Genomic DNA, 27,110 nt, shown 5'->3' on the forward strand with positions numbered 1-27,110 from the left:
GAATTTAGCTGCTRCAAGCACGTCCTGCCTTCTGCCTATGGGTCACCAAGCCGAGTTTCGGACGAGAGTTAAGAACGCTTTTACCCGTTCCTGGCGGTGTATCAATTGCAACAGAAGGGATTTCAGTATTAAACGGTGGGAAATAGCGGATATGGAGACCTCGGTGTTCCTGATCATGCCTGTGCCTAAATTAAACTAGGTCTGCAAATCATAATTCAGSTTTAAGTGTTAGCTGGTCTGTGTGGATGAAGTAAAGCCGGTGTGCGATAAGGAAGGCTCGGCCTGCTACGGGTTATGAAGATACGCTGCTTTAAACTACAGCGGGAGAAATGGGAGTGTAATTCAACTTTTAATGGGAATAGACTGTCTCATACTGACAATTCAAGATAAGCTGTACTCATTAGCAATTAACAGGAGCTATATAAGGCATTTGTTTTTACGACAGTAGCAGTTGAAGGCTTTAAAAAAGGTTGTTGCCACACGGTGCTAGGTGGTAACAAATGCAACCGAAAGCCCTGCTCCGRGGAGCCTGCAGTCCTGGTCCTACCGAAAAGCGCATCAATCCCGATCACTCGTGCGAGGGGGGCGGTAGCGCGGGAAGGCCGGCGGCACGGCTCGGTCGCTCCGCGGGCTGCAGAGTCGGACTGGTGGGGTTACGAGCAGGGAATTGCTGTGCTTTGCCTCTGCGGAAAGAAAGGGCTCGTTTCATTTTCGGCAAGGTTGCTGTACAGCTCCCAGCTTCTCCTTCATCCTCAGCCTATAAAATTTCCTGCTTTGGTACAACTGTCTGAGGCAAGATCTGCGCTACGGTGGCAGGTCCTGCGCTAGGGCCTAGTTTATAGTCTTCACTGCCKGTGCTTGTAGAAGGAGACGGAAGGGATGTTTCAGGAGATGCTGTGGGAGAGAAAAGAAACCAAGAATTAAAATGCGCATGGATGCTGTTCAGTAGAGAAGGGTCCAAATAAAATAAGCAAACTGTCGTAGGGACCAAGAGCAGGCGCTTGGGGTTGGTTGGGGGTGGGTTGCTTCCAAAACCCAGGTCTTTGCTTCCTTCCTGGCTTGTGATGAGGCACAGGGTGCACAGTTAAGCACRTGCCAGATCCCTCTGGTATTTTGCACTTGGGAAATGTTTCCCCGCCAGCTGCTTTTCAATCCCTTCTCTTCTAGCCAGAAGAGAGCTTCATAGAATTGTAGAACAGTAAGGTTGGAAGGGACCTCTGGAGATCATCTAGCCCAACCCTCAGCATAGCCCCACACAGGGACTGATCCCACGACCTTGGCATTAGCAGCACCACGCTCTAGCCAACTGAGCTAAACCTGCTCAACCTGTTGGCCACTATACTTCATTTCCAGAACCAGAAATGTTTCCTGGTCAGCRTCTCCTTAGGTTCCCTTGCTGCAAGATGACTTTGGAAAAAGCTGCTACGAGAGGTATGTGATCCTAACCGGCTGAAGGAGACTGTGTGTATGTGGAAGACATTACGATTACGCGGCAGAGGCTGTTAAATTGCAGCTCTTGTTCTCCTTCTTCTTTTTTTCTTTTTTTTCTTTTTTTTTTTTTCCGGAATAGCACAGTCTGTTTGCTATTACAGCAGATAAGTGCCTTTGCATAAAGCCTTTCCCTAGCAGCAATGCCCAAAGTGGTTGACGATGGTCTTGCATTCAGGTCATCACCATATTGTGTTCTGGTTCACACTAACCGAGATGCTTTACATCAAAACTCTTGCCACTAACAGCTGTGTGCATTCCTCTGTGGTATTTCCTAGTGCTATCTGTGCTTGTAGAAATGTACTGACAACATTCCTGATGCTTTTTTACTTGTGATGTTTGGTAGCATCTCAAAAGTCCGAGCTTCAGGGTTATGCTATTGTGTGAAAATCTCGGCTTATTTTTGGAAGCCTATTTCCAGATTTCACAGTAATGGAAATCTGCAAGGGGGGAATATGAACTCTGGTTCAAGTGTAATGCTTAAATATATAAATAAACCTAAAATTCTTTTTCTTAACTGCCTTTTCTATCTAGACCGTTCACTGGTGCTGCCACTGTGTAAAAATGGAGACGTACGGTCTGGAGCAGCGTGAATCACAGAACTCATACTGCTTGGAAGAACGTGTCCCGGCAGAGGGTCCAGGCTGAGGTTGGGAGGTCCTGCTTGGTACTGGAGATCGATGGTAGTTCCTGCAGTRGAAGATGGAAAAGACATCATTTTTTGCACAGTTACCAAGAAGTCAGATGAACTGTATGAAGTTTCTCTTTTAAGGGAGTATGGGAAACTTGTCTGTGAGCAGGGTTAATTGCTTGGCTCATCTTTGCTTCCTTCATGCTCCTGCTGTCCTCTGCTCTCAGCCACAGTTGAAGAATAAACCACCCTGTATGGCTGGAGTTTAAGGTAACAACTGATAGCACTGTTTGTTGTGTAGGTGTGTGTCCCAGTTACTGCCATTACCTGGGTTTCCCATATAGTTACAATTTTTGCATGTTGCTAACAAAAATGAGGGGTTGCCTTGCAAACTGCATCAGTTTGGTTTGTTGCCTGAAAATCAAGTCCTCAGCTGGTGAGAAGCACCATCGGGGGTACGTGTTCCAATAAAACTGTCCCTGGGGCAGGCTTTCAGAGGTGGGCTGCTYGAGAACGGAGAGGGGATGGGACTGCAGTGAGATGGACCCACACGTGAGCCACTGTTCAACCTGAGCTTTCACTTCCCTCCTCCCAGGCCTATGTTTTGTTTTCTCTGCCATATGTGCTCCCATTTCCTCCAGAAAAGGACCACAAACCCAGGCATGAAGCCCTGTAATGGCTTCAAAATGAAACAATTTTGCCGTTCTTTCTCAGCACGGTTTGTACCTCCCAGCAGCATTTCCTGCAGCAAGCTGTCAATCCGCGCCACTCCAAAGAGCTTCACGAACTGGACCTGCTCTATCATCTGCCAGGTGATGCTCTGAAGTGGTGGCAGGAGGAGGAGGATGTCGCTGAACCGGCCTCGTGAGTCGTACTGGCGATCGTTGATGTAGTCCTCCAGGTTGACTTGGACCTGGAATCGCATGTTCTTCACCTTCCCGGGCTCACTCAGGCCTTTGCAGTCTGGGAGAGAAAGAAATTAAGTTAATTGCTGGTGCCTTTAACTGAAAGGTGTTATTCTGTTAGTAGGGCTCTGTAAAGGGAAAAGGAAGAAGCGTTAATGACCCTTTGACCGTGATCTCTCAATGTCTCCAAGTTTATTTGACAGGTTAACATTGGGCTGCCACTGTTCCCTTTCTGATGTAGAACAGACTATTTGACGGGAAATAGTAAGAAAATAAGAGCTTGCTTCAGACTGGTATGCCTGGCTACTGCCCTTAGCAAAGAGGAAGGATTTTGAACCTGAACCTTATTTACTGTCTAAGTAAATGATCTGGAATTTTTCCCCTCTGAGTCCTAACTACTCCCACTAAATCCATGCAGGTTTAGTGCTTCTGAAAAGCGAACCACTGACATATTTACTAACATTGCATCCCTGAGGACGGAAGACCATCTTTCTGGCTCATTTGCCAGCACCTGCTCCACACCACTAAYGTCTCCTGGATAAGCAGCTTCCTACAGCTCCTTCAGTCTTGTCTACAAGAACAGCATGGGCACAGCTTCATCCAGAAATCTTTACTTCACCACAATGTTGCAAATACAATGGCTGTAGCCTTCGACTGTTGTCTTGATTTCCTGTGTTTGACCTGTGATCGATCTGATTTTCATGGATCACTGGTCCATTTTATCTTGATCAAGTAAATGTGTACTCAAGCAACAGCTCTTAAACCTGTTTCCTTCCAGGACCTCACTGATGTCTGACTGAATCCCTAGACCTCACCCATTCTTGCTCAGCCACTGTCTTTCCTTCCCACCTGGCAAACTACACAACTTCTTCCACTGCTTCTCTTCTCTTTGACTTCTCCAACTTTTCTATCTCCTTTCTTAGCAGAAGGATAAGGTGTAGTGCCAGGATTTATAGCTCTCCACTCCTGCCTTTCCTGCTATCTAAAATTGAGATTTCTGGCTCATTAAACAGTCTCCTTCATAGTYGACAAAGAATTCACAAGCAGCACATTTTAGGGATCATCATGCCAAGAGATTAGAYAAATGGTTAACAAGTTTCTGCATGTCAGTGTGTGACTCCATGGGTATGCCCCATTTTTAGCGTGGAAGAAATTCACCTTCATAGAGGTTTGCAGTTTTTCCTTTCAGATGAAATCACACCACCTTGCATTTGCGATGTCTTAAAACTTCACCCAGACACTGATCAGCTGAGAAGATAATTTGTCAAGCTAAACAACTTGATAACATACCTGATCCTTATATGGGTTTACAGTAAGCTCTGTGGGTAGCCAAAGTTCATAATGTTCGTAATAAAACTCCTATATCTTGATTTCAAATCAAACAACATAGCAAAAGCTAATTAATGGAAGATAYTGTAATTTCTCTGTGATAATACATGGCAAAGACAAAAGGGCATTATTCTGGGCTTAGACTTTTTACCCATTCTCTTCTCCAAGCTACAGGGAAATGTACATTAAAGGGACTTCAGWGCTGTACCAGAGGGGATCACGCAGAAACAGAAGGACAGGAAAGAAACTTGCACTGGTAGAAATAAGTTTCAGGACGAGTTTTTGTTTGCTTCTATCTATTTCCCAAGGCTCTTCTGAGTGCCAGCAAGATCCATTAACAAGCAACCTTGGTGTTTCTGGGTACTCAGTACCCCGCACAATCCAGCTCTCTGTGGTTTTTAATGTTCCTTTCTGAACCCTGATGGATGCTTCATACCACTGCTCGGTTGACTCACTTCTCATGCATAATTCAGTACAGGCATGCATGTTCTTAATAGCTATCATCTCCTTCATTTCAGGCTGATGGGCTTTCCTGAAGCCAAGTTACAGAAGCAGCAAAACCCCTCTAGGTTCTGCTAAATTTGCATGTCGGTCTGGCTGGAGTTAGCACTTGCTGAATAATAAAGACGCATTCAGGAATAGGAGGAATAGGTCACTTCCAACATGTCCTTACTGCACTGCTAAATCTTGCTGACTACAGCAGGAGACAGGGTGAAATGCAGAACTGCTGCTGAGGGGTTTGTCCTGGTTATCAGAGATGTCTCAGCCGCCCTGGGATTCGTAGTATGCCTRCGTCTCTCCCTCTCCTTGCCCCAGYACCTCTGCCACCTTCCTTGCAACTGTGCTTTTCAAGCAGAAATAAAGTAGCTGAGGACCAACAAGAGCAGCATTTTCCAGAAATGCCAGGACAGATATTACTCTTCCCAGACCTCATGCTCTGCCATGAAGGGAGGAGATGCTGTAACTCRCTGCGCCAAGCTGCCATCCGTGCTGCGAATCTATGTAGAGAGCTCATGCTTCAAGCAAGAGCCAAAAATGCAGCTCAAGGGCCTTCCTTTATTCTGCCGAACACATCGCCCACCTCGGTGTGAATCTGATCTGGCCTTGCTTCTAGAAATGCAGCCACTGGAGGGAGAGGAAGAGGTCTACTTCTCTGCCTGTTGCCCCATGTCCCTTATCCTTTTGCAACACAGTAACTCCTTTTCAAAGCCTGTGTTTGCCTTCGTAAGTAGGAAGGAAGCTTACCCGGATCAAAGAAAATGATGGCTTTAAGGCAAGCGTACTCATTGTCGTCTATCTGGATGTCTCTCAAGGGCTTCACCAATTCGTCCAAGATTCTGGTGGCCACACGAGCAATCTCCAGTTCTGGGCAGTGCATTGGGATGATGAAGTCRTTCCCTGGGAGATGAGAGAAATTCAGCATCAGATGTTTGCTCTCGCTCTGCGGACATGGTTCATTAGCCAGTCAGAAGTCACCCAGAGACATGTATTCGACAGTCATTGTGCCATGTGCTGCAGATCTCCAGCATGCAATTTCTTACTCAAAATCAGGATTGACAGGCAAATATCTAATTAGAGTGTTAGGTCCTTAATTTTCTAGTCTACATATGCGGGTGCAACCACACCATATGCAAATCCTGGTCCATATGCTCTACTGATTTACTCTCTGCTATACCTAGCATCTGCAAGCATTGCTTACTGCTATTTAGTTTTCAGCATGGGTTTTTTTTTAATTTTTTAATTTTTTTTTTCTATTTTTTTTGACAAAGTTCTCTCTCCTTCTTTTGCTTGAATGTGTAGCTGTCAAGGTCAGTATTTCTTCTCATTTTTCCAACAATAATCACGCCTGTGTTTTTGGTGGCAAAAGGCTACATGAAAAGAAAATACCTATTTGCACTATAATTTTTAATAGACCAGCCTGCTAMGTTTTTAAGCATCAGAATCCAAATTCTGCATTGCCTGTGTCCTGGCAATCTCAGTTACAAAAACAAGGCTACACGGTTTGAGATCCCATTCAAATACAGTATTTTTTTTTCACCCACAATTTCAAATCAGTGAGGGAACAGTTTTAAAAGTCACACTGAATTTGCCAGTTCCTTTTTAMTCTTCTCCAGAGACCTTCCCAAGCACTTAGGTTCGAGCCAGATGTGCAGACTGTGTCCATTTTATCCGTGACAACAACATGGCTTTCTCTGAGTCTGGCAACGATTTATACACAGTCAGCGGAGAAACAGTGAACTGCTCCTTGGCAGGGTGAGTGCAGAGGGGGTTTAAGGTAGCCAGAATACTTGGCAATGGCTTGTGTGTGCAAATGAAAAAGTAAGAGGGAATTTCACTACTTTACCTAATAATAGAAAATCAGTATATGGTATCGACCGCTTGGCTACCCCAAGGAGCAGATGTTCCCCTGCGTGGGCTCGGAGCAAGGCAACCTGGAGATGGCACAGAAGAAAGAAAAGATATTACATTTTAAAGCCAGCAACAGTGAGCTATTGCTGTTTAGATTAAGCCGAAGTCAGCYTGTGTTTAGATATGTCAGATCTGCAGATAAAGCGCTATTAARAGCTAGAAATTATTAGTGTATCTTGACTTCACTTTTCGGAAGTGCTGTTTTCATGACAAATGAAAAAAGAAGTTGTTTTCAGCTGAAAGAGCAAGGAGGACTGGGCTCCTTTGGTTCTCAGGAAATAAATGGCTTTTATATTCAACTCTCAGGCATCGATAAGAGGAAAAAMCRGTCATTTATTTATTTATTTATTTATTTATTTATTTTKACTATGTCYTTGTGCGTGCTGGAGTGATCAACTTCATTTTTTTGGAGTTCTGCTGGTGGGATCATGCTCAGTCGACTCCCTGTCCTTTATCACTCTTCCTCTCCTGCTAGGAGCTGTTGCTCTGCATAAGGTGATTTATATATATCAGCCTCAAACTCCCCCGTTAAAAGCACGTCTAGGAACTTGTATCGGAGGGGTGGGTTGGAGGGAGAGGCGTTGGCGGGTTACCTGGTCGTCAAGCGGGAGCTCGCAGAACGCTGGGATGTATTTTGCCCACTCCACCAAGACCAGAAGCTGCTGTTTCATGGACTCGCACACATCGTTGATGGTTGCGACCTTCTTCATTGCAATGTCTGCGCTGTGCGTGGGACTCAGCGACGAATACTGAAAGAAAAACAAGCAGGTTGCCTTCAGGCCAGATCGGTGGCGTTGTGTCATCCAAAACATCTCATCAAACATGCTTAAACATATTCTCCCTCGGTAGCAAGTTTGTTAATGACATGAGGACCCTTCAAGGGTATTAATCTCATCCGGTCTCTGATACAGTGTTTGAGGTTGCAGTTGAGCGGGTACTTGCTCAGCGGTGCGTGYTGTCCGATGGCTAGGACAGCCACAAACCTCCACGAGGTGGTGCTCCGTCCCAACAGACTCCCCTCCATCCTCTCCTCCTTCTCCAGCTCGCTTGCCAGGGCAAGGAGGCGGTTTTATTCCTATTCCCTCTCCTAGCAGTAGACAGCAGCGCTAGATCTTAGCTTCTTGGCAATAATTTAAACCAGCAAAATGCATGGCATGCGTTCTTCCTTTCCCCCCAGCAGCCATCTGGGATACAAAACACATATTTTGATCCCTAAAGAGCTGGGGGGGCAGGGCGTGGGGGGAAGGGGGTTAAAACGTAGTAAATTTTTGAAGAAGCGGAAGAATTGTTGTATGTAATAAAAAAATCTGGACAGTATGTCTCAGTGGAAAGAGTATATCTGCATAGGAATTTAAACAACTTGCAGGCTAATATTTACGAACAGAAACAAGAAAGTAAGAAAGGAATCAGCATTAGCTTAAGCCTAATAATTTTATTAGCTTCCCCGGACACATACTAAAATTGTTACCCTGCATGAAATGTGGAGACTCTTCAGGGATGAAGCAACAATTTAGGCTTGCTGCAGAAGGGACCTGGGATCTTTAACATTCTGGGTTCTCAGAACTTTAATTTTGTTTCTCAAATGCCTGCAGCTGTGCCTTGCAGGACAAGTTGTCTTGATAATGGGCCAAGGACTTTTACTGTCTGCTTTTGGATATCTTTAGTGCATCTTCTTCCCAGTGCCAGGTTTTGTGCCAGAGCCATCCAAGGGCAGAAGACATCCAGCCCTGGTTGGTTTAGTTGCGCTCATAACCCTACATGGAAAAGCTGAAGGACATAGAGTCTTTTAGAAGATTGTTCATGCATCTCCTACCTGCTGTGCCATGGCTTCAGCCTGAGTGAGGACGTTGATTGACAGCGAGCCGTTGTCCTCGTAGCTGCTTCTGCGAATGCTGATCCTGTCACGTTCATTCTGCACAGCTAAAATGAGAGCGAGCAGCAGTTGCGTTAGATGCAAATTTCCCATATAACTAGTAACAACTGTTAGWTACTGTTTGCTATCAGAGAGAAGCAATTGGCTACGCGTTTTCTAAGTCGATAGGGATGTGTTTTCAGCATTCCACCTCTGAAATGGTTAACTGAAAATCRGCAACCTCATGTGAACACCTGTAATTCCACATTCTCTGCTGAGGTCCCCAAACAGTGGATGGGGCTTTAATGAGAGTAAATGGGTCCTTAGGACAGGAAAATGGGAATGAGAAGGCCAAGGACAGGAGCAGAAGAGGGAGGTAATGCAGTCTGCCTTGGGAAATGTGTCCTCTGCAGGAGGTTAGCTGATTCCAGGGAGGCTTAATGCAACAGCTTGGAGGGAGCTTGGTCATGTAAGCATTGGCCTCTTTTACTTAGGCCTGGAAGGGCACACAACACTGTCAGAGTGTTGTCCTCKCCTCCATTTTTGTCATCTCCTCATYGACCCCTCACTCCAAGTATGGCAGAATATCTGCTCTGTAGGACCAGTCTCCTGTTACGGCATCATTGGAAAAGCCATTYCCCAACTCCACCTCAAAGCAGCCTCAAAGCATCACTGAGACATCCTAGATAATGTTCTCCATGGGCACATCACTACCACTGAGGCGGGGCAGGTAGACACATTTCATTAAAGAAACTCAGAAGAAAGGAGGCTTAAATTCACTGGCTTCCTTCAAACCTTTCCTTCAGCCTTGTTCATCATGCTGCTGACTTTTTTAGATCACTCCTAATCAATGAGCCCAAAACTTAGAAGATGAYATCGATAGATAATTAAGGAAATAAATAAACTTAGGAGGGATTTTTTTCTGTTGGAAGACTATGRAAATCATTACTGCAAATTTGTTTCAAAGTATCTTGTTTAGAAACAGTGATATAAAGTGCCTTTGGACACACTATAAATTCACTTAAGCAAGGAAAATCATTCACAGAACATAAGGTGTCAAGTATTCAGAGAAGTGCTAAGACGCCAGCAAAAGCTTCCCCATTGAGCAAACAGGGTCTGCTCACAACCATACCGAGCTTTCACCTAACACAGAGGTGACTAGGATGAAATCTCCGTTTGATGGCATGAAATTAGGACGATATCAATAAGCCTGAGGTCTGCCATGGATCCACAGATGTACTAGTGACCACTGCACAGGGAAGATCAGCCATAGGGTTTTTGCAAACAGAGAGGTACAGTCCTGTCATGGTGAATCAGGAAAACAGCTGATTTTTTGAGGTCCATTCCACCCCTTTCACCGTCCTTTTCCTTGAAGCACAAACCATATCTAGCCTCATACTCAGTGGCTCCTGCATGTTGAACGTAACAGATTTATTGCATTTAAGCAGATTATTTTTGCAAAACAGACTCTGAGAACAGAACAGGCTCTACTGCTGCAACCAAGCAAAACAGAAGCAAATCAAAAAGCMGAATTTAGTCTTAGAAGAACCTTGTTTTCAGTGTTAGTGTGCCTCCTGAACCCTAGTGTTCTGCTGAGACCTCAGCCCAGTGGAGAACAACCCCAGATGCAGCTGAAGGAAGGAACTTGAACATAGGCTCCACATTTTCCTGACAACTCATACGTCTTGGCTACGTACAGCTCAGAAATTCAGCTGTCAGCTCCTTAATGCTGAGGGAGTAGAAAGATTTAGCATGTGGTGATAATATGGTACATCTCCGCTTCTTTGTACTATAATTCCAGACTCCTTTTGGTTTTATTTAGAGGGATGACTCAGACTTAGCTGTCAAAGTGCTACTTGCTCTGTGCTTTAACTCCTTGGATGCCACAGAGCAGGCTTTTGTCRCAAAAGCAGACAGTTTGTCACCAGATCTGCAGGTCAGCAGAACTGGGCGCTGCTGCAGAGCCAGCTCCTGTCTTGCCGGAGTGCCGGGCTGTCCCCTGGCTGCCCTCCCCAGGCAGCCACCAGGACTCCAGCAAGCACTACTTTTGCAGATTCAGCAAAACCTGAGCTATTTAGCCATCCATGTTTAGAGACTTTTCCTAACACCATCATGCCTTGCTTCAAAGCAGATATCTGTCTTTGGACAGGGCACATTTCTCTAACCAAATTCATGATCATGGTGATAAAGCTGGTGTCTCCCTGGTACCTTCTCCCCGGTGAGCCTGTGTGAAAGGTGATGGTGCTGACACCACGGGTGACCACTGCTTTCACGTCTGCTGGGCTGTCCTCATCCTGTGAACAGTGTCTCCAAGTGGTGCCTCTTGCTGTGTGAGGGTGAGTGGCTTCTGAAGGCCAAGTATCATTTCTCACAGGCTTTGGGAACCTGGATTTTTTTTTTTTTTTTGGGGGGGGGGGGGGCTCAGATCAAACCACTTATCTGTTCCCTGCCTCTGATGGGAGGCCAACAAAGTGAAAGGGCAGAAAACAGGCAGCTGGTGATAAAATCAATATCCTGTTATCAACAGAAGCATAGTATTTGTTTTCAGGGATTTGGGGTGCAGCCTTGCAGTTAAATCCCGGCCGGCTCAGTCCCGAACAGGGCGTGCTGTTGTGGCTGGCGGATGCTCAGCCTGGGGGATAGGGTGGTCCCATCAAAGCCATTTTTGATTTTGCAGCTCCAAGCAATTGAATGACTCCTAGCAGTACTGTGCGACAGCTGCAAGGAACTGTATCTGTTTTACAAGATGCAACACTCTCCTACACAGCACAAGAGCCTTTTCAGGCTACAGCTATTACACAGATATAAATAAGAGAAAAATAGACTCTCCAAAGCATGGTTTTCATAGAATCATAGAATCAGTAAGGTTGGCAGGGACCTCTGGAGATCATCTAGTCCAACCTCCCTGCTCAACAGGGTCACCTAGAGCATGTTAGACAGGGTTGCATCCAGGTGGGGCCTGAAGATCTCCAGAGAAGGAGACTCCACAACCTCTCTGGGCAGCCTGTTCCAGTGCTCCGTCACTCTCAACAGGAAGAAATTCCCCCTCACGTTCAGGCAGAACTTCCTGTGSTTCAATTTCTGCCCGTTCCCTCTTGTCCTGTCACATGGGACAAATGAAAAGAGTTTGTCCCCATCCCCTTGACACTCTCCCTTCAGGTACTCGTACACATTGATAAGATCCCCCCTCAGTCTTCTCTTCTCTAGGATGAAGAGGCCCAGCTCTCGCAGCCGTTCCTCACAGGGCAGGTGCTCCAGCCCTCTGATCATCTTTGTAGCCCTACACTGGACTCTCTCCAGTAGCTCCATGTCTCTCTCATACTGGGGAGCCCACAACTGGACACAGTACTCAAGATAAGGCCTCCCCAGTGCTGAGTAGAGGGGCAGGATCACCTCCCTTGACTTGCTGGCAACAGTCTTCCTAATGCACCCCAGGAGACCATTGGCCTTCCTGGCCACAAGGGCACATTGCTGGCTCATGGTCAACCTGTCATCCACCAGCACTCCCAGGTCCTTCTCTGCAGAGCTGCTCTCCAGCAGGTCAGCCCCCAGCTTGTACTGGTGCCYAGGGTTATTTTTCCCTAGGTGCAGGACTCTGCACTTGCCCTTGCTGAACCTCAGGAGGTTCCTCTCTGCCCAACTCTCCAGCCTGTCCAGGTCTTTCTGAATGGCAGCACAGCCCTCTGGTGTACCAGCCTCTCCTCCCAGTTTGGTATCATCGGCAAACTTGCTGAGCAGGCACCCTGTCCCCTCATCCAGGTCATTGATGAGTAAGTTGAACAGGATGGGACCCAGTACTGAGCCCTGGGGRAYKCCACTAGCCACAGGCCTCCAACTAGACTCTGTGCCACCGATAACAACCCTCTGAGCTCTGCCTTTCAGCCAGTTCTCAATCCACCTCACTGTCTACTCATCTAACCCACACTTCCTGRGCTTATCTAGGAGGATGTTGTGGGAGACAGTGTCAAAAGCCTTGCTGAAGTCAAGCTACACAACAGGCTTTTCCCCCGTTCTTGCCTTCAGTAACATCATTCAAGGACCAGGATTCTCTTACACCAGATAGCGAGCAAACCCAGGACCCCTAAGAAAATTTTCCCCCAGCAAAATCACGGTATAAATTATTTATATGGCACTAGTCACGTGAAAAGTAGTTGAGGGACTACAGCTTAGGACCTGGTTCCTCCTCAAAACTGCTCGAACGAAAGCAAGTCTGCAACACCACCGCCTTGCGTTTCCGCCCGCAGGGGCTAGCAGACYGTGTTTCAGGTCCGCACTGCTACTGGGCATTGGGTTAAAGAGAAGCAACCACAAGCCCCGAGAGGCTCTGCTAGGCCTGCGTTAGCATCCCTCCAGCACCTCTGTCTCATTTACAAGAAAAGATAACAATTTTGCCTTACTAACCAAGCTACGCGTCTTATTTTACAGGGGACCTACAAAACCTGGCAGACCTATTGCTAGTCCCCGAAGCCCGGATGCCTTTAAGGAGCCTTGTTCCCTTTTCCTTTCGAGTCGCTTTTATGGCCCGTATTTCAGCGCTTCCCTCATGCGCTGATAAGGTCAACCTCCAAGTGTAAGTGGATGGTACCGGTCGACTTTCTCAAGGTGATTTTGGCGTTATCACTGAAAGTACCCAAGATGCTGAGGAATAAGATACAAAAGGGAGTTAATGTTTTACCTGCCGCAAAATTAATCTATTGCTATGTGGTAATTATATGGCTGTATTTATTGGGCTCGTAAAAAAGTAAGGGAGAGGCCGTTTGCGGTGAGGGCACAGTGGTTCAACCGTGAGCGTCGCCGTCACGGGAATTAGGCAAACTTGCGGGAAGGGCTCAATCCCCACCGCTGCCCGCTGCTCCCAGCCGTTTCCCCGAGGTTGCTTGTGGCATTTTCTGCTCAGTGCCGGCTGCGAGGGCTGAGCCGGAGAGGCCCGGRGCCGCGCAGCGCGTTGTCCGGCTTGGAAACGGCTGCTGCGGGAGAAGACGTGAGCGGAGCAGCTCGYGGCGAAGCTGCCGGCCRAAAGGCACCACCGGGGCTTTTCCCRGAGAAACGGGATGGGGAGAAACAGCACGACCTTGCCCCGGGGGCYGGGAAGYRGCAGGGAGTTCATTCCCGACTGTGGGAGGCAAATGAGAAAATAAACACGTTCTCCGTCTGACGCAGAGAAGCCAGCGGTCGAGTTTTCGGGTCTCCGGAGCAAAGCTGGGCGTTGCTGCCTTGGGGCGMGCTAAACGTGCCGGGAGGCTGGCGGGCTGCGGGGCACCCGCGGGGGCTCTTGAGCAAACAGCCGCGTGTTTGTGGAATTGCAACAAACCCATGTTTCCCAAACAATTTGTCCTTGCCACCTTGCCACATAGGCACAGAGCATGTGACAAGGAACCTCCGGGGAAGCCAATAAATGAGGGCACAGGCATTGATTGGAAGTGGACTGCAGCAAACCAGTAACTTTCCACGGTAACTACACAGGTTAAAACCCTCTTTGGCCCRTGAGTTAATGGCTCCATGCTGATAAACATCCTCATTTAATGCTGATGGGTTTGGGATCGTATTACTAAACAAGCTGTTGGTCACCCTTTCTGCTGCATGGGCTGAGTAGRTGGGTCTGAATAATTGCAAAGAATATTTTTTTTCCCCCAAGCTGTCTCTGATACTGTAGCAAAGATCCTTTAACTTTTCCATCTGTCATTGCAATGACCTGGGACCCTGGTCTTTCCAAAGCTGGCAGCAGAGATGTGAAGACTATAAGTAGGACACAGGATAGACATCCTGACAAAACAGTTCTATAAACCTGTCCAATTTAACAAAAATAAATAAAGCCAGCCTCAAATCCTCCTACTATGATGTGGCAGTAGGTGGTACAATAATTCTTTTTATTTCTGCATAAAACTRAAGGTGTTCATGAACGCTCATAAATTACTTTAGCGGGGATGAGAGGTTAAACATTAACCGTTCTTTTTTTTCACTAGTAAACTGACGGTGTAACACTGGGCATTTCAAAAGACTCCAAGGTTATTAGATGTTCAGCTCAATGGGATTTGGTGATCTGGCTCATCTGAAAAAGCATGCCCTACTAATATATTCAAGGTTAAATATGATCTCAGCAAGATGCTAAAAGTAGTATCCTACTGTTTTCTTTGGATGTTTAAATATCTGGTGTACTGCTTCTCCATTAATACTGCAGTGACCAAAATCTTTAATCCACATCATAACAGCACCTCAGGAGACAAGAAAGTAGCCAAGCAATCCTTTACCTCGCCTCATCCCAACCGCAATGCCTGTTTACTTGTCATTCATAAAGTGAATTATTAATCAAATGTAATTGGGATAGAAGTGCTTCTGAAGTGAGCTAATTTCTAAGAAACCTAGAGAGTGGATTTTCCACAAGCCTCAAGTTTTGGCCCTTCCTTGCTCTTACTGGTGCTGATGGGACCTGGATCCCTTTGCAATGTGGCTGACCAATTCAGAGGTTCCTGTGCCAAATATCCTCTCTGGAGGCATCCAGCGCCCATGCAGGACACTCCTGGGTCCTTTTGGAAAGCAGGATTAAAGTCTCGACCATACCAACAAGGAAAGGTAAAGGAAGCTGGTGACACCTTCCATGACAGCCTCCACCCAGACCTGCAGGACCCGCGGCTTGGCTGCCCTGCACCCACCAAATTAACCACGCTGGGACTCATGGCCCTGCTGCTGCACCGCTTCCCCTAGGGCAGAAAATGCCATTTTACAAGGCTAGATAATACATTGCCTCTCAAAATCTCTTGCACATTAGAGTTGTTTCCAACAGGAAAAAAGAAAAAAAGAGAGAGAGAGAGAGAGAGAGAGGGAGAGAAAGATCCAAATTCATCACATCACATCTTACAACACAGGAAGATTGGGGGAAAAAATCCCTCTGGTTCAAAAATTCCAGCTTGTCAGCTAGTTTTGCCCAGAGGGGAACATTTGGGGACGGGTGGATTTCCCCCTATTGCACGCGAAGCCCCTTAGGCAGAGGGTGGTGGTGACTGGAGCAGCTTCTGCCATGGGAGTGACAGGACCCCAGCCGTCCCACCCCAGGTGTATCGGCAGACACCAGCCGCAATAACGATCGTTTCCAGTTTCTTCCCCTCTCCTATGAGTAAACAACGTTATTACCACACCCTGGAAACTCTGATTGTTTTTATATGGGCTGCCTGAAAAACGGTGTGCCAAAGGCAGAGCGTGTCAAACCACTGCGTGCTGGTGCCGTCACAGCTGGACACAACCGAGCCGAGCATCACGGCTCTGGTCCTTGACATAAATCAGTGCATGCTACCAGAAAATAATGCACAAACCTTTATATGTTTCTAATAATGCTCTGTCCTGAGACAGGGTTTCTCTTCTTCCCTAATGCTTCGCAGTACTGTTTAATATTAATCTAGAACCACCCTAAAGCAAATAACTGTGTTCTTTGTGTGCACACAGTTGTGCAAGAAAATTTCTTTCACAGTTCTGCACACAGGCTGTGCACACAGCTCTTTTCAGCTCAGTTCTGTAAAGTGGTTGCTCAAGGTGCTTTAAAATCTGTCTTTCCAAACACACGAGCAGTTTGCTAGCACACAACCTGACTGTGCACTCATAAAAAAGTTTCAAAGAATGTGACTATGTGGAACCTGAAATGAGTCATCTTCTATGGAGCTGCAATCGATAATGAATGAAGAAGCCAAGGGTTTATAACTTTTACCATAAAACCAATTAAAAAAATCATGCTTCACCTCAAAGAATGGAGCTGATAACCAGATTTCACCATTTCCAAGCTGTGGAAATTGCTACATCAATGACTGACTTCATCCCCATGTCAAATTGGCTAGATCCTGACATTCAGCTTTGGTTTGGTCTTTATTATTTTAAGGATTACCTTTTTTCCTCTTTCCTTCACCCCACCCCAGCTTCCATCGTTACTTATTTCCTCTAAACTAAGCCAGCAGGCATTTTTTGCTGCCTTTATTTATGTCAWATTGCAGGATATCTGTGTTCTCCAGGAAATGGAGAACACAGATATGGTCAGAAGTTTGGAAAGAAGTTCTTTTCATCATCAGTGCAATCTTATGAATTACCAGAAATTGGTGACAAATTTCCCCGTAGCTCCAGTGGAACCATGATTTCACCTCTTATGGTGAGGGATGTTTAATCCTGTGGCATGGATACTCACTTCTAAGTTCCTTTCCAGATCACTTGACCCCTAGCTGTCAGGGATTTGGAAATCAGCATAAATGAGGTGCGAAGAGTATTGTGACTATCACCTACTACTTGCAGTTAAAGAGGACATCCCCTCTGTTATGGGTTGGACCCCCAATTTGCTAGGAACTGTGCAGACTTGGAGTACAAAATACATCTCTGCCCAAAGAACTTGCAGTAAGTAAAACAGTATCATCGATGTTCTCCCACCATGAAAACACTGAATGATCAGTGACCAGAAATGCTGTAATAGGCACCATATTTTCCTAGGAAAAGTGGCTCTAGGAAGTTAAGAYGTATGTTTAGGGATGTGTTTGTTTCTCACCTAGCATTAGGAACATGTAACGTTTAGTGTTTCCTCTAGTGTCCTGCAAGGATAATCTTCCAATGACCACCAGAGCCCAGGCGTCTCATCACAGTCCGCCTGTCTCTTAACATGGAAATAGTGTGAAATGCAACAAAAAGCACCAGCTGGTATTTGACTGACCCACCAGTACTGGCACTAATAGTCACTCTATAATCATGCTGCCACCACAATGACAGTAATGCTCAAGGGCTTGACTCTGACGCAGGTCCAGACTCAGCAGGACACAGCTGGGATGGACACGGAATCCAGTTGCCCTCAGGAGCCCTGCCTAAGTGTCCTACACCATGGAGAAACAGGTCTCAGTCCCCAGGTCATCATGTTTTGCCTGTACCTCACTCGAGGGTTTGCAGCAAGTTAGAGGAGCATCTGCCAAGGCAATCACCAAACATCATGCTGCAGTAGTCAACTGTTAGTGTTTATGAGATTTATGAGGGCAGATCCTAGCTGAGATTGTTACAGCTGAGATTAGGAACTGCCCAATTAGGTACGTAGCAAGAAAATTTCTGTTGTGAAGCACTTACAGGCTAAATAAACAAAACTGCACCTGAGAGTGGGAGCGAGATGCCAAGGCCAGGCAGTGACTCCATTACTCTGCCCGGGAGCCACACACATGCCCTGTGTTGCATGGTTTATCGGCTTCCCTCCCACTTCAGGGGACACGAAAGGTGCCCTGTGTGACCACTTCCACAAACAAGTGATAGAGAAACAGAGGATCTAAATGTCTATTTAAGAAAAGATACAAAAAGAATACCAAGAGTAACTTATCAAGAGTAACTTTGGCATGGTGAAGACCATCTATAGGTTCAGCTTGTTGAGAAATGCTTTCCAAGGGCAATTCAGAGGTAAAATCTGGCTTTAGATGCTCTGAAATGTTCCCTGAAGAAGCCCATCCCTTTCCCAGTACAAAAATATCCTAAAGAGAGCAGCCCCTCCCAAAATAATCTAGTCTGAGTGAATACTGGCTCAGGGCTCCAGCTGAAATTTCCATCCACTGAGATGGGAAACAGGGTTTTCTTGTGAGAACAAGAAATCTCTCACTGTGACCTGAGTGTCCTGATGTCAGGGCTGTCTTTGCTCTCCACCATCCTCTGCCACAGTGGGAGTAGCAGACAGTTTGAAATGATACCGGGTCCTGASGTCCAGTTACACCTACCTTCTTTCTTCATGCCAGCCCTGAAGCATTTCTTCAGCCTGCAGTATCGGCACTGGTTCCTCTTGTCTTTGTCTATCACACACTGTCGGCTGAACCTGGGAGGAGATGGAAGAAACATGGAGCAATCAGCCTTACTTGGTAACCCTGGGCAGCCCCAAATGCAATCCCACTCTTCATCATGTTATCCAGTGTGTGAACCCGGGAAAGAGCCAAAGGGGTTGTCAGAAAGGGATCATATCAAACGTTGGCTCGGCCTGATTCCTCACCTCCACCACCGCTGGGCTTATGCTAGCTGGAAGCGTGGCTGAGACCACTCGCCCTGCGAGGACCATGAGGCTTTTGGCTGTGAAAGCGTGACTCCGACTCAAGGTGTCCTGATGCCTGGCAGGACATGAACTCCATCTCCCCCTTTCAGCCAGCTGTTGGGTATGCTGAGCTGGGGGACATGTTGGGACATGCATTACACTATGTCCCACAAGCTCTTCCGTGCCTCTAGCTCATTCAGCATTGTTTGGAGGCATATAGACTCCTAATTCCTCTTCATTTCCATGGTGGATTTGAGAAACCGTATGTGCCACAAGAGCTGGCCTATGTAGGCTTGGCAGCCTTCACTGCAGCGGGTAAAGCAAGGGAACAGGAATCTGGCACAGAGAGAAGAGACAGTGCAGGTTGCTCAGGGACCATCATCAGGTTGTAAAAGCTGAAGCAGTTTCAAAGGCTGGTCTGAAGCCAAAGGTACAAAGCCTCTAAGACTTTCCAAGGAATTCACGTCTGCGATAAACAACAGAGCTCCAAGTTGTGCTAAAAACAGCACTGCTCACCAAATAAGGATTCAAAGACAGCGGAGTATTTGCCATCTGCTTGGCTTTGGCTCTCTAGCCCTWCCCTGAACTGCCAAATACCTCACAGTAATTCATGGATTCCTGGGGAAGGGCAACGACCATGCTCCCAGGAGGAATTTTTAAAAAAATCAGTAGTAGCTATTTCCTCCTCCTGCTGGGATCATACAGTGCCTGGGATGATGATCATGAGGGAGGGCAGTGCTATCAACCAGAGCGTCTGTCATGGCTGGTGTGTTCGGGAGTGATGAGTGGCCCAGGAGCATTTTGAACAAACAGGGTGASTCGTGGTGCAAAAATTTGGAATGTCCTTAAAGGAGGAAAAACTTTGGAACAAAAAGGGAACTTCCAGGTTTCAATTAGAAACSAAGGGCTTCCACTTTATTTTATCTTTTTCCTCCTGCTTTAAAATAAACACCATTTTCAAAGATCAACCAAGATAGCTGCTGTATAATTTATAGCCTCCTCCTGGCAAAAAAAATCACTCAAATGAATACCTGTGTATATGTGGACCTGAATCATTACTGGTCCATGGTAAGTTCTTGGGGCAATTGCAAAGTAGCCAGTGACACGTCAGTGTATGTATTTTAATATGTTTGGCAGTAAAAATGGAGAAGCTGTGGTGGAGATGGAGGTTTCAGACGTGATATGCTCTTGAAGACTGTTGCTTTCATGTCAGATATTACTGGAAAAAGCAGGAAAGGTCTCATTTGAAAAGAAATCTCTGGATCTTTGGTCTTTCTCCACTTTGGCATTCCCTTACTAGATTGTGAGGAGGTAGCAGTGTCCCTCCACACCTAGAAGATATACCTAYATTTTAGGCACATGTCAGCCCTTGAATCTATAAGTTTCTTGTGGGTGTCATGGGTAAAATAGTGACAAGGAACTCATGAACTGGATTGCTCAGTGTCACAAAAGGTGTCAAGGTCCAAGGCAAGCTAGGAGCCCCTTGCTCCTTAGTTCCCTCTCCACAGGTCAGAAGCTAAGTTGCAGTGTTATGTTAGCGCTCACATCATGTTAATTCACCATCTGGGGGCCCCATTGTAAGTCCTGATCTCCACCCCAAGTCGTGTACAATGCCAATAAACTGCACAAATTTATAATAGCAGTGGTCAGTACCTGCAGGAATAGACGTGGTTCTTGCGGACGCTCCTCCTGAAGAAGCCCTTGCACCCATCACAGCTGGATGCTCCGTAGTGCTTGCCAGTTGCCCGATCCCCACAAATGGAGCAGAGGGAGCCGATGCCGTTGGTGAGCAGGTTGGTGTTCGTTGACTCAGTTGCGATGGCCTCTGCAGGCAGAGCACAGAGCCCCTTAGACCTCCCCAAGAGAGAAACCAGAATCACCTGGTAGCAAATCRCAGACCATGCACTGAGCCTGCCCTGCACACCCATGCACCCGTGCACGCGTGGTATCTGTTGTTCACAAAGCCTCCAGATTGCCAGTCATGCCCTTCTCATCCTCAGCTGAGAGCAACTCTCTCACCTTTGGTGTTCTGCATTGCCTCAGTGAACTGAAACATTTCAACGCACATAACCTCAGTGCGTTCATGAGAATTGAACAATTCCTACTACTTTTTGTGCTGTGTGCAGRGAAACCTTGTCCAGATGTCCAGATGTGAGATATATACTTTTAAGGGGCAGAGAGCAACCTCCCCAGTCACATATCTGAAGAACATGGTTCAAAGCACCAGCCCACAGAAGACAGTGGAAAGGACATCATTAGCCTCAATAATTAGAAGGCAGCGGGGAGACAACAGAGACAGGAAGGATGAACTACTCAGTGATAACAGGCTGATGCTCTGAGCTCCGCRGCAGATAGAAGAGAGGGTAGTAGCTCTCACAAAGGTCGGCTTAGTTCTCCTATGTCTRGGTCATTCTCTGAATTGCCCTCTGAAGAGGCCTGTTGCTTTCTACTGGTTTCGGAGGGGTGCAGAAAGATCTACCTTCTAAATTAGGCACCTAAAATTAGGTCATATGAATGCCCTCTGTCATGGCCTCTGTTTGCACTCGCTCATTTGGGGCAGGAATAGCTCTGCCCCTGCCAGGCCAGGGCCGTGTGTATACACTGCTGAAAATCCACCTTTAAAGTTCTCCCTTAACCACCAGACTTGCTGCCCTCTTAATCCTCCTAATTTGAGGCATAGCTTGGAAAAAAAAACGAGACACTTGAAAAGACCCAGATGACACTGTTTACATCTTGCTTGGAGGTGGAATGTGTGCGTAGTCTGTCCAGACCTGGGCACTCGCGGCAGGACGGGTTTATGAAATTGTTGTTCCTTTGGGAGCATGCTTTTCGCTCCAGAGGAGCCAACCTCATGCTACAGTGACCTGGGCAAARTTTCTGGGACAAGCAGCATCCCACCCCACAGGAAAATCAGACAGGACCAAGCAAAAACCCGCTGCTGTTGTATGGAGCAACGAGAAAACCTTAGAGAAGGTTTCTCACAGGGGAGGAACTGGCATGAAAGGAAGGGCACTAAGGTGGACGGTCAAGAGAARGTTTTCTAAAGCATAATGCATAAAAATAGCTTTGGATCATCCTCGCACAACATGTATATATGCAGAGCAAGAGAGAGAGAGAACGCTATTTTTGTATATGAATACACATCAAAAATTTGTAGTGAGAATATTTGCTATGCAATAAAAATTGTAATCAAGAGCCAAAAAAAAGAAAAAGCTGAAACAGCTTTAGCTTTTCAAGAACTAGGTATTTTTAGCGAGCGAATGAAGTCTTTAACATTATATGAACTCTGAAAAACTTACATGTTTGTGCTTTAAGGAAAAAAGTCTTTAAAGTGATTTTTTTTTCCATAATTGTTTTGGGACGAAAAGATATTTACATYTTCTTTAACATCGTTAATAATTCTAGTAATTTGTCAGTTTTTATTTTTAATATTAACCGCTTATTTTTTTATACTGGCTAATGGACAAGGTCAGGACCGACTGTGATTCATGCTGTACAAACATGAAAGTCAGTTTTCCTCCCGTTGCRCCCCCAAAATGTTTTAATCTAAATGCCACCTTCTAATACAGGGATGAATAAATAAGTAGACTGTAGTGAGATGGAGCACTTGAATCTTTCTTAGGTCATAATGACAGAAATTTCTCTCTTCCCAAAYCCACATGAGATGCTCCCAGATCTGACCTTTGTCAGCAGGAAACCTGGTCTATGTCTGAGCTGCTTAACGGTGATTTACACTGATTTTCTTAGTCTTATAATGCTTGATAATTAAGTACAGAATGAGCAGTACTAGAATACTCTTTCCAGCATAACTGCACTTACCGCTAAATATTTATGTATCAGTTAGTCTGTCCATTTGTTGTTTTTTGAACGAGTGTGTGATCATAAACAAATGCTCCGAGTGTGCTGGATTCCATTTAAAAAATTGCACAACAGAAATAAAGATAAGAAAGCCAATTTTTCTCCCCACTCCACCCATGCTTTCTCTACTGACTTCAGAGGAATCGAGCCAAAATTATACAATTCGGTCTCCAATGGACTTCTCATTCCTTAGCTGAGTTCAGATTGCAAAACATCCCCTGATGCTGGAAAGCATTTACTCATCAGAGAAGACTTTTTCCTCCTTATGTCAGTAGGACGTACAAGGAACYGCTTGCTAATGAGAGGAAGAAATTCATAATCTGGCCCTAAATCCAGTTTTGCTTCAGGAAGGACCCAGGTCCTTCCATGCTCTGAACCTTTGAGAGCCCATGGAAGTTAAATTTTGAGCTAAATTTTACCCTCACTTGTACTCGTGAAAACACGAACAAGCCCACAGACTGCAATTCAGCTGGGTAGCTATACATTAGGGCAGACTGGGAGTGTATATACCTAAAAGTCTAGCTCCTGGTACGTAGTCATGTGTCTTTTTCAATGGGGATGGAGTTGACTGGAAAGTAAAAAATAGAAAGAAAAGGAAAGTCCCCAGCCAGTATGCACCTGTTAATTGTAATGGTTAATTTTAATTAATAACGCTATTTATAAAACCAGGTTATTGACTAATGATGAGTTCCAAATGCAAAATARTACAGAGGAGAGCAAATGCACAACAAATACCATGTGTGCAGGAAGAATGTTTTGGTGTGGCTTTCAACCCTACCCAAGATCTGGGGAATGTCTGGGTTTCTCCTGGACTTCTATCTACTACAAAAGGTAAAGGAATGCCAGACTCGCTCCCAGCGCACTTCCCTGCTTGTGAAATCAGCTGAGAACCGGAGACCATCTACTTCAGCCCTGCTGGACACGAGCTACCAACCTGCTCAAAGCTGAGCTGAGCTTCATTTAACTCTGTGCTCAGCGCTGCGCTGAGATGGGCTCGTGAGCTGGATGTGGTCCAAGTCCAGCCGSCTCTCAGCAACAGAAACAAATTCCCAACTGTCCTCACCACCCCAGTGAGAGCTGCTCAGAGATGTGTATCGATTATAGATATTCATTGCTACAGTATAACCAAGCAGTTCCTGATCCAGGCCAACACAATAGCTCTGAAACTTCTCCTGGAGGGGTGTAGCTGCTGGCGTACAAGCCCAGACCATAACTCCTCTCGATCTCGCACGGGTGCTAGACTGAGCTGAAGACCTGCCATTGTGGCCAGAGTCCTCACTTGGACAGTCAGTGGGATATGCAGGGGCAGAAAAATCTGGATTTCAGTTGAAGAGGACAGCCTGCCTAGTAATGAGSAGATTGCCCCAGCAGCTTCAGCAGCTTTTGGGGGCCATCAAGCTCGCAGCCAGAATGCATACCAATTTTTGTTACGTACTGCCCATGCTATGTAAATCATTACCAAATCAGGGCTGAAATGAAGATGTCAAGTTTTACAGTTATAAGAAATGACAGTGAGGGTGGTCTCATGCTGCTGGCAAATGGTATCTGGCTTCCACTCAGAGCTGGAGCTTGGCATGGTCCCTGCAAACCTCTYTGCCACTTTTCCTTTCCATTATTTTGCTGACTCTGAACTCTTCAAGGCAGTCCCTATCTCTTCTAAACACACTTTTCTGTAGGACAATAAYCTTGCAATGTTTTCCAAAATGGCTTTAGCTTTTACATGTCTAGAAACCGAAGCCGGTCTTGGCTCTGGCACGCACACTTTGCAGCTAATAGAGGCGTATCCCATATGCTGAATCACACATGTGGGGCCAGAATGCAAAGAGCAGGTAAATGCAGTTTTAGGGCACACATKCACACTCAAACTAGCTGCCCAAAACCACCATTGCAAAATGTGGGCATGCAAATCCTGAGCCAGAGCAGGGCTAACACCAAGAGCTGGGCCAAATGTGGGCCAGAACAACCAGAAAGGTCAGAGCTCATCACAGGTGCGTGCGCTTGTGGCTCAGCCGGGCTCTCTACCCTCTGCCTGGCAAAATATCCCTGATGGCTTTTTCACGGGCTGCGGGGCCAGGCTGCAGCTGGGCTGGGAATGGGGTTCCCCGGCGTCACGCTGGTGCCCCAGGGATCAGCACCGTGCGGGCAGGCTGGGACAGCGAAACAAGCACTGCCGCGGGAGGAGGTGTCCGCTGCCGCGGCCCGGGAGTCCGTGCGAGGTGCTGAGCAAAATGACAACGCTGACGAGAGTGCGAGGAAACAGGTGTTAACAGCACATAAAAACGAGGAGAGAATACGCCTTTTAATGGCAGCTAAAATACAGGAAACTGGTTTGCACCAAATACATTTCTGCAGCTACAACATGTATTTTGTAAAGGAAAGGCAGGATTAGCCTTGACTTTCATTCATTTCCTTTTGCCATTCTTTCTTTGAAACAGACAACTTTTTGTACTCCTCCTCCACCCCCATAATGCGTTCTATCCTTTTTTTTTTTTTGAATTAATCTCAAAATATTTGGCAAATTATGCGCTACTTAAAGGTGGAGAATCCAAAATATATATTAAAGCGTAACTCAAAACTATAACAGCTTTCTGAAACGGAAAGCTTAACACGAAAAGTTCTCCACACCATTAATCAACCCAAAATTTTCATGAAAACRTATCCAAAAGAAGGAAATAATTCATTTTAAAAAAGCATTCTTATTTGAAAATATTCCATTTTTCACTAAAAAAATTGCTCAGGATGTAGGAATCAGTCCTAATTCCATTAAAATACACATTGTACTCCATCCTGTTTGTGTTCACACACAGCACTGCTGTTAGATTCAATRAAGGAGATAAAGAACAGTGTTACACACCGAGAAATACATAGTTTAAAACAATACTTTATATTTTCACAAACYTTACCTAAAATGAGCTTATTTCTTGATTTTGACAATTTTTAAAAACATTTCTGGAACTAAAGAGTATCTGTGTGAACTGGCCTTTCAGGGTGTATGCGGGAACTGAACTCAGTTGATTAGTAGAATATTTCCGTGCATGGACATTTCAGCTCTTTTTTGAAGTTATTTTTACAAACTGTAGAAGAGGACACTTACCCAAGACAAACAAGCTAATTTCAAAACAGCTAGTTCCTGAGAGAACTGGTTACTCATTAACAGCTAGGCAAATAACCCAATACTGATCTAGGCAAACTTCAGAAAAACTGAACCTGTCAGTTCCACTGAATGAAACAATGTAAAGAGCCCCCAAAAGATTTTAGTACTTTAACTGGCAAAAATATAGTGAATTTTGAGAAAATTTGTACCATAGTAAAAAGCAAAAAATATCTTGCTGCTCAGAGACAAGGAGAAACATCTGTGTTGAATAACATTTCTGGAGTAGGACAGCGGATGGAAACCTTTCGGCAAAAGTAATAAGAAATAAGATCCACTCTATCTGGCAAAAATAATTGAAAATCCTTTGCTTAGGACAGCTTTTTTTGAAGTTGGTTTTAAATTCAAATTTCTCTGGGCCTTTTAACTTTACTTACCTACTGACATCCTCCATGTCCCAGACTAGCAAGTCYGATCATTTTATGTTTTGTTAATAAGTCTAATTACGTTGTGGGCAAAAGCTATTCTGAAACCCTGATTTCTTTTGATGAAACAACTAATGAGTAAACSCAAGACAATGAAAAGCCCTTCTTAATTTCACTAAGATACTTAACAAATTAAATGAAATGTTGCCAAAATGCTCCAAAGGCGTTGCTAACGTTGGAATCTTATTCAGCTACATGATAAGTTGTGTTTTGTGACTAATACAGCCTTTCTTTTTCAGGCAGTGAACAGTTAATATCACAGAATAGTACTTCCTTTAAGTCAGACTACTTTTCACTGTTCAAATCCCAAATACCRTGCAGTACGCTCTATTTCTGTGAACAAAGCGGAAGTGTTCGTACRAAAAAACTTAGGTCTCACAGGCAGTTTCTGCGTCCATTGTAAAGACTTTTGGACAATCTTGGTAGCAAGCGTGTAAGAATAATATTCATTTGGATATTGTTTCTCAACCTGTGTACCTATTAACAAGTAAAATCAGACACATGGTCTGTTGTAACAATAGAGATGATGTCTTTTCCAAGGATTAAATTTGAACTTCGGTCATAGAGGGGAACGGAACATAATTTTTTAATGACGAAATATTAACACCAGCATCTCTCGTAAGTCATACATGGGGACAAACTTATGGTGTTCCATCAGGAGCTGCACCAACATTTGCTATGCCTTGTAGGCTCTTCTGAACATGAGACGTAGCACAGTAAGGGAAGGAATAACTCAAAATACGATCCTTAAGGGAAGGGGTCCCATTTCAGCCCAAATATAACTGCAGACGCAGCAGCAGTTGACAGGCCAGCTGCTTAAATATTACCCCTTCCACCCTTTGCCCCGCACCTCCTATCTGCCTTTTCTAGGCATTCAGCTTTTTGACAAGGGTAGTAGAGGTTATTCAAGAGGAAGTGAACAGAAATCTCACCAGTGTTATTCGGAAGCACTCGCAGGTTTTCAAATTCCAGCATGGTATAAGAGGAATCCAAGGAGTCGACATAATCGGGCATATCCATGTCCATGATGGACTGACAAAGCTTCAT

The 27,110-nt window shown here is 45.5% G+C and overlaps 1 protein-coding gene across 3 annotated transcripts; it reads right to left on the bottom strand.

Annotated features, from left to right (window-relative positions):
• Window positions 1–757: 757 nt before the first annotated feature.
• On the bottom strand, window positions 758–27,110 carry LOC146595026 (hepatocyte nuclear factor 4-beta-like). 3 transcript variants are annotated; one of them, XM_085306486.1, is made up of 11 exons: window positions 26,996–27,110; window positions 26,165–26,168; window positions 20,283–20,483; window positions 18,325–18,419; window positions 8,576–8,682; window positions 7,356–7,511; window positions 6,698–6,785; window positions 5,599–5,751; window positions 2,846–3,082; window positions 2,065–2,178; window positions 758–894 (listed from the first exon to the last, which is right to left on the bottom strand). In XM_085306486.1, exons 1-11 carry the CDS (start codon window positions 27,108–27,110, stop codon window positions 758–760), a joined length of 1,407 nt encoding a protein of 468 aa, XP_085162612.1. The 3 variants fall into 3 exon arrangements, with proteins under 3 accessions (XP_085162612.1, XP_085162613.1, XP_085162611.1); XM_085306487.1 differs by lacking the exon at window positions 26,165–26,168 and having other exon boundaries at window positions 20,283–20,454; XM_085306485.1 differs by lacking the exon at window positions 26,165–26,168 and having other exon boundaries at window positions 20,283–20,476; window positions 26,985–27,110.

The sequence above is a fragment of the Rhea americana genome, unplaced genomic scaffold (genome assembly GCF_003343005.1).
Source record: "Rhea americana isolate MKP2758 unplaced genomic scaffold, rheAme1 scaffold_24, whole genome shotgun sequence".
Classification (NCBI taxonomy): domain Eukaryota; kingdom Metazoa; phylum Chordata; class Aves; order Rheiformes; family Rheidae; genus Rhea; species Rhea americana.